At 36.1% G+C, this 8,370-nt stretch overlaps 1 protein-coding gene across 1 annotated transcript; it reads left to right on the plus strand.

Annotated features, from left to right (window-relative positions):
- Window positions 1-7,246: 7,246 nt before the first annotated feature.
- LOC145502457 (uncharacterized) lies at window positions 7,247-7,899 on the plus strand. Its single transcript, XM_081481787.1, has 3 exons — window positions 7,247-7,535; window positions 7,626-7,681; window positions 7,774-7,899. The coding sequence occupies exons 1-3, from the start codon at window positions 7,303-7,305 to the stop codon at window positions 7,854-7,856; spliced, it is 372 nt and encodes a 123-aa protein (XP_081337913.1). The 5' UTR covers window positions 7,247-7,302; the 3' UTR covers window positions 7,857-7,899.
- Window positions 7,900-8,370: the final 471 nt, after the last annotated feature.

The raw sequence follows: 8,370 nt of genomic DNA on the forward strand, positions 1-8,370 counted from the left end.
ATTTCTGATTAACACATGGCACAATTTGGGTGTTTTTTTTTTGTCTGTTTGTTTGTTTGTTTGTTTTTTCTTTTCTACGAACAACAAGAGCTACAACTCAGAAAGATTTTATTACCACTAGAATTATCAACTTTTATTACCGTTAGAATTATCAACTATAAGAAGTTATTGAAACATAAAGGAAAATACAAAAACAGTCCAGTTTTACAACACCAAAGAAGCACGCGATTATCTTTACTGGAGATATAAACTGATGTTTACTTTTGCCAACCATACACTCCAATATTCGAATCTTGTCTCGATGTTAGTTATAATTGATCAAGCTGTGAATAGATGACTTGCCGCACATTTCAAGGATCAATTGTAACCAGTACAAAATATTGCACGGGAAGAGAGAGGGAAAGAAAAAAAAAAAAAGAACCTTTACCTTTTATTATTTTTACCGCAATAATAAAGTGAATGATGCCGAACAGAATACAAGAGTAATTTACATCAGTTATTGCAATTGAATCATTTCTTCGTGTAATATCCGAAATAATGAAGTATTTCGCGAGTTTTCCAATCTGAAGCGGAGGACTGATATTAAAGGGGCTAGGTCACGCTGTTTTAGGTAATTTTGTTTGATTTTGATAATTATGAGCTCTAAACGTCAAATTGGCAGAGCAAAAGTCTTTCATTTGCAAAATCACGGCCACATAACTGAGAATGATTTTCCAGCTGTGTGAATGGCATTTTGATATAAACTGATATAAATTTGATAAAAAGGTAGGCCGACGTTTTCAAAAATACCCAAATACAATCCATTTTATTCCTATCCAGTTTTGTCCATCCATGTCCTTTCTTGGCTTTCCTGTGTTTTGTTTGAGATTTTCATAGTTTTGAGCCGTTTTTGTGATATTTTAGTTAATTCTATGACCATTTGATCGGTGCTGAAATTGTCTAAAATTGCGTGACCTGGCCCCTTTAAAATTACAGTACATCCCTCGTCATTAATTGTATTACAAAATGTTAATGATACGTCATTAGAAACGTGATAATTACTTTTACGGTAACAGTTTGGGTGACTCGTTAACATATGCTGAATTACTATGTGGTACATTTTGTTCAGGTTTGACAGAAGAAAAAAAGTCCAAATATTTTAATTGAAAACTTGTTTATTTGCTTGATTTATTCCTTAAGTATTTTATACTGGATTAACCTGAAGGAAGCAGAGCATTATCACTTATAAAAATGGCTAACTTAACGGAATATGGAAACCACACGACTCATGGAACTTTCTATTGCTTTGTGGGGATCAGTGGAATGAAACAAACTATATTCCTTTCAGCATTGAATTTTCTTACATTTATCAGTGCATTCCTTGGGAATGCTATGATCATTGTTGCTCTTCAAAAAGTGTCTTCCCTTCATTTGTCGTTAAAACTTTTATTTCGTTGCCTTGCCTGCACCGATCTCTATGTGGGCCTAATTTTACAGCCTCTCTACATTACATATTTACTGCCTTCAGAAGATTCCAAATGTTGTTACTATTTCCAAACCATTACTAATATGGTAGCTGCGGTATCCTATGGGGTGTCGCTATCGTCTTTGACTGCAATAAGCGTAGATAGACTTCTCGCGCTGTTATTGGTGCTAAGATACAGACATGTGGTAACTTTGAGGCGAGTGCAGGTCGTTGTAGTCTTTTTTTGGCTTTGTAACGGTGCCGCTGCAATAACATACCTTTACAACGACAATCTTACTATAGCTATCGTCTGCACGGGGCTGTTACTGAGTTTAGTAACCTCGGCCTTCTGTTACACGAAGATCTTTATTACACTCCGCCAACGCCATGCCAAAATCATCTTCTGCTACCAGAAGAAGATCACCAAGAAGGATCGAACAAAGTGGGAACTCATATAAAAATAGCACGATACGAAAATACAGTATCCAGTCCAATGTGACTACAAATTACATTGGTAGCTTGTTATCTCCCATTTGGTACAGCAATGGTGGTAGTTTATTTAACTGAAACTCCTCCGTCTGTTGCCCTCGTTTGGGAACTCACACTATCTCTTCTTACGTTTAGTTCTTCTCTTAACCCGATTCTCTACTGTTGGAAAATCAGAGGAGTAAGAAAAGCAGTAAAGGGAATGATAAGGAAGACATTTTGTCCTGTCAAGTTAGCCGTACCATCGGTCTATAGACTGTAAAGAACATATACTGAGAGCATGTTACTTCCAAAAGAGTTAACGCATACATTATTTCTGAGTAATAGAAAACAAAAACAAACAAAAAAACAAAAACAAAAACAAAAAAACAGGTTGAAGGTGCTTGCATATGAAAGAAGTAAACATTTTATTTTACTAATATAAGTTAAGCCTGACAAGAGTCTAGTTTCCCTTCAGAAAATGGAGACAATTAATCAAAATGAGAGGTAATGAAGATAGAACAGTTCAGCAGTGGCCGTTCTCTTAATGTACTCTGTAGAAGTTTCCAGCACTATAAGAAGAGCAATAAATAACAACAGAAATCATAATTGGCTCGGATTCTGAGCGATGACTAGTATTATTTACATTAATAATAATTACAAGTTGGTAAAAGAAAATAGCATAGAAAGTGAATATCGATTGGAGCCTAGAGGCTAAAGGAACCGCAAAGTTTTCAAGGTGGCTTCTAGTAACTATGTAGAGTTAATTTTAATTTAAAAAAAAAAGTCGCAAGAAAGAAAACTAAATGGTAGCATTATTACTCAAATTTCTTAGAGTATTGTTGTGACAGTAAATAATATTTTACCTATTAGACAGTATACAATGTTCTGAGGTCTTTCAGGTAATAAGGAAAATCATGCCAGGGATCGCTTACCTGGTAGGCAAAGACGGAATTTGTTTTCCAACGGCAACACATCGCAAAAACTAATGTCCAGTAATATTTCATCTTAGGGCTGTAGCCATATTTATCTAATGCTGATTATATATATAGCACGGCATCTCATTGGATAAGAGGCACAATAATACAGTTATATGTAAATACAATAGTGGTATATGAACAGTTCTTACCAGGAACTGTTTGGCATGGAAAGTGATATCAGCCTTCGGGTTCGGGTTATAAAGTTTATCTTGACCTTGATCTAGAAGGATATCACACTAGTCCCACGGTTGTTAGATAATTAGATAATTGTGGTGTATTGTATTTTGTTTTATGAAAGATAATTATTAATAAACTTAGTTGCGAGTGCAAATTAAATTATCTTTTTCAAAACTACGTAAAAAAAGAATACTATCCTAAGTAAAAAATAAAAAAAATAAATAAATAAATAAACGAAAGAAGAGGTATAATAACCAAAGGGGCAAGCACGAACGAGACCAAAAGACCCATGCAAGATGCCGCCCAAGTAGAAGGTTGATGTTTCTTCAGCCCCACCCACACCAGGCCGGAGAAATTTGAAAAAGCAGCTTTATTTTTACTGTTAGGCCTACCATCCATACTAATCTGTCACAAAAACAGAGCTTTTCGAGAACGCTCTGCTCATCGGAGGAATTTGAAAACTCCGGCTTTTCGTTTTAGTGTAAACGGAAAACACTTTAAACGATAACGCCACGATAATCATGGGATTTCCAAGCCCGATATTTCCTCAAACAGTAATTAAAATGAGTGATGATTGTTGCTTTTTCAAAATTTTCCGTTGTAGGGTGGAGCGGAACTAAGCATTGAGTGAAGTGTGAAGAAGAATAATCGCGATTTGCATTTAGAGAGAATTCAAAGCCGCTTTAATCCCGTATAATGGGTGTTTGGTCCGGCAAAGGACGTCTTTTATACATCCTGAGATAACAAAAAAAAAAAAAAAAAAAAAGAATCGAACCGAAAAGCACCGACCACACAACAAAAAGGTAATACTATATTTAAAATAGTGCTCTGACCATGAATTCTGCTTATGCATGCATGTTGATAAAATTAATGAGAAACTGCCTATTCAGGACATAGGATAGAAGATGTTATTTTGTCAAGACAGGAGTTGATATTGATCTGAAAGACCCACGCAAATCGCCGGTAGCTTCCACCTATCACCATTAGATCTTCGCCAAAGAGCATCTTTTGCTTCAGGGTAGGGATAAGTGTACGAATCGTTGGATTTTCGTAAATGATTTGTGTTCTCAGGCTTCACAAATAAAATTGATTATTTTTCCCTAAGAATAATCCTTGGCATGTAATTGTACGTGTAATTATCTTTTTTTTTATTTTTTTTTTTTTATTTTTTTTTTTTTACAGGATTAATTTTGAACCATGTTTTTAAGTCCATCACTTGGTCTCTGTTTAACCTAAAAGCAATAAACTTGATGAAATTTCCAATCACAACGTGATATTTGATGTGATGGTGTCAGGTATCGATTCATTAAAGTTTAAACTCTCCCCAGTTCCCTGTGCAGCTCTTTTATTGTAAGCGCACTAATCAGCGTTGAATCCCGGAAACACCGAGGACAAGTCGCATTGAGAACTAGGGCATTGTATAGTTAACATGAGAAACCACAAAAATGTCTGATCGTGACCTTCACTCCTTGCCTCACTTCCTTCATCTTCCAGCAGTACAGAAATGGGTTTAGAGATGAGTTGAACAATATCAGAGATATTTCTGCTTCCAAAGATAGGTCAAGTACTCGTGTGTGCATTTCCTTGCTGTTAAATATTGTAGCTACGATAGCAAATGGAAGATAACAAACCGCTAATGCAATTTGTACCCATAATGCACTAGACACAGTCTTTTTGTACCGTTCTATGTTCAACGAAGTTCTTCCCCCGTTTGTTTGACCTTGGTGGACATTTTCTTGTACCTGTGCTTGCGGATGGCGAAACGTCAGCTATATTTTCGTATAACAGAGAAACGACACTACTATGCAGAACAACATCGCTATACAAATAATGGATATAGTAATACGAATAAAGTTGAAAAGGAATATTATTGCAACACCAAGGCAAATAAGCCAAAATAAGGCAACAGCAATCCACGCACGTCTTAAGGTTACCAGTTGTCAGTATCTTAACCCCGAGAGAAGAGCGAGAAGTCTATCTACACTTATTGCAATCGGTGTTAATAGAGAAACCCCTCCGAAAATTATACCCAAGATATTAAAAAGAATGGAAAGATAGTAACAACTTTTGGAGTCTTCTGGTGACGCCAAAAAGGCAGCATGAAGAGGCTACGTAATGATACCCACACAAAGATCAGTGGTTGCTAGGCAACCCAGCAAAAGTTTTGATGGGGATGAAGAGAGCACGCCTTTTGAAGAGCAACAATGATCAAAACATTCCCCAAAAATGCAATTAAAGCGAGCGTACTGTTGACTGTCGAATACACAATCTTTTGATGTGTTCCATTGAGACCCGACCTACACAGAGTGGTGCAGTTTCTTCCTTCGGTTAAGTTTGAATTCGCCATTTTCTTGGTCTTCTTTCAGCTTGTGTCAGTGTTGATATTCTTTTAGCTTTGTCACTCCTTTTGTTGGAGTCCGCAATCTGTCATGAAGATGTTTCCAACACTCCTCTAATGCGTCGTCCAGCGGGTAGTAGGTCTTTTCTGGTTGGTAGAAAGCAAAATGTTTTCAAGGAAATTACTTTTATTGATAAATAGTAGTTGATTCATTTTAAGAACATTGAGTCATGAAGTAAGAGAAAGTAAGACCAAAAGATGCTACAAATTTGTGATATTGGCAGGGAAATGCTGCCGAACACATGCAAACATAAATCTGCCATTTTATTTCATTTCATTTCATTTCGGTTGCCGACAACTTGTGTTGTTTTGCTGTTTTAACAACGATCAAAGAAGCCAACATTTTACAGCTTATCTTTTCTTAGTCGTAAAATCTTGAAAGTCCGTGGAATTACTTTCTAGGTCAGTCTTCTCTGAAAGGATGATGTACATATATTTGAGCGTCTTTTAAAGATGCATGCAAGACATAACCATGTTTTTCTGTGTTTCGTGCCGCAGTGCGTTATTCTTTGTTTTCTTAGTATTATAGATAAAATTCGTAATTCAGGGATATAAGTAGCGTTATCAGCCTTCCGCTTCAGGTGATAAGGCTTACATCGACAAATGAACAACATAATCCATTTGCAATAAGTTATCCAATGTTTTCCTGTTGTCTGCATCAGTCACTTGATTATGGTAGGAGACATACCAAAAAGTCATGTTAGATTAAAGCAGTTACGGACACTAAATACAAGAGATGATCTAGGTTCTTGTCTTTCCTCTAGTGTGCAAGCTATCTTTTTAACTTGATATAACACTCGATTTTTTTTGCGAAATGAGACATGTCAGCTGTTCCCAGCCTGCTCAATTACAATTAACACTTAGCGAAGATTCCAATACTCGAGTGTTTAGTTCGAAAAGGCAAATTGTTTTTTTTTTTTTTTTTACTCTCCAGTAAAGAAAATCACATCCCTTTTTTTGTTGCACCGGACTTTCTTCCCTTACGTTTCAATAACTTAATTCCTATAGCTGATAATACTATTGTTAATAAAAACCTTGAAAGTTTTAGCTCATGTTGCTTGTAGAACAACAACAACAACAACAGCAGCAACAACAACAAAACACACTCAAAAGGTGACATGTGTTAATGGACTCCTAATAGGCAATACAATCGTTTTCGAATGGACCAGCATATACCATTATACTCAAAATGTTTATCGTTAATGTTTGAGTAAGTATTTAAGGCTTGTAATATTGCCTCAGCAGGTAACAAATCCTTTTGCGTTGGTCGCAAATATCATTAATCTTTCTTATGATGCAAACACTCATCCTCGCCTCTTCACAGTAATTTCACGAGTGTGTTAACAGTGGAAATGAACATTATAATGTATTAGAATATAAATGTCTAAAACCGTGGTCCCTGAGTAAACAACATGAGATAAAAAATTAAAAAAGCCATATCCTGTGGTAATTACATCATTAAAATCGTAACAGCAGCCAGATGGATCCGCCATCTCGAAAGTAGTGAAAATTAATTAAAAAAAAAAAACACCCAAAACAACTATAACATCATGAAAAATAAAAAAAAAATTAAAAAATGTGTTTAAAGGGACACAGTCAGCTTTGGGAGCGCGCTGACCTGGACTCTAGTTTCCTTACTTTGAAAAGAGTTCACCTCAACCTGAAATCAAAGTTACGCGTCGAGTACGTAAAGAAATCCGCTTCAATCTTCGCAGTGTTTTGCTCAATTTACAATCTTAAGCTGAAAAACCTGTTTTTAAGTGTTTTTTTTGCTCATCCTAGGATATTATTTTATCATATTTGGATAAAAACAGTATGGATCGCGTCTCCAAAAGAACATGAAAAGAAGAGGTGGAAAACGTGAAGGCGCCGGGCGGAAGAAGTCGCCTACGTTGGCCAAAATAACGAGAGCGATAAATCAAAAGCATTGGAGAGCAAATCACCATTGTATATATTTGGAAAATCGTGTTTTCTCGACCTGGCGAAAGGTCTGTGCGGAGGGAACCTTCGCAAACGATTCGAACTTTGCATCATGGCTGCTCGGTTTGGAGCTCAGACGAAGACGTGAACAGTGAGTACCAGCTTTTTCGTATATTTAGACCGGTGTTCGATATTAATACTGGAAAGAAATGTTCTGAGTATCTCTTGATCTCTTTTGTAGAATGAACGACATGAAAGCAGCTCGACCATCCAAAAGAGCAAGACTAACCGAAGAAGGTACTGTGTGCTCTGGGCACGTAAATTACCTGATATGATTCATTACATTTACACTTTCTGATCCTCATGTCTTTTGTAATGATTATTGCCAGGTCCATTAACTTCGACTCCATTGGGAAAAGGCAGAAATGTTCCCGATTTTTCTGTTGTAAGCCCTAACAGATGTGACAAGTAAGTGAAAAATTAAACACTTGATCGCAATTGCATGTTTTTTTTTTGTTGTTTATAGCCTCACTGAATTAGTGTAAGGCAACACAAGGTTACCAATTTAATTTTTGTGGTCCTCGTCTTATCTCAAAAAAAAAGATTTTTGCTTTTTTCAAGTAACTCGGGCTGTCCATGTTATGTAGTCGATATTTGTAATAATATACTGATCATATTCAGAAGCATATCACCTAGCTAGGTGATATGCTTCTGTTATATTGTGATTATTTTCTTGTAAGTTAAGTTTCGTTTTGTTTGCCTTCCTTTTGCCAAATATGCACTTCTTTGCACTGTTCAAATTGACCCACGTTCATTTCTGCTATGCAGGTTGAGTTGTGGTAAACAGGCTGCATGCAAATAAACATTCAATAAATAGTCAATTATTTTTTTGTAGTAACATAGCTGTGCATTTTATACTAAACAATTATTGGATGAGGTGTTTGCGATATCCAGATTATTAATCAAGGTCGAGGTAGGGGTTATCA

This window comes from Orbicella franksi, chromosome 11, assembly GCF_964199315.1.
Source record: "Orbicella franksi chromosome 11, jaOrbFran1.1, whole genome shotgun sequence".
In the NCBI taxonomy this organism is placed as follows: domain Eukaryota; kingdom Metazoa; phylum Cnidaria; class Anthozoa; order Scleractinia; family Merulinidae; genus Orbicella; species Orbicella franksi.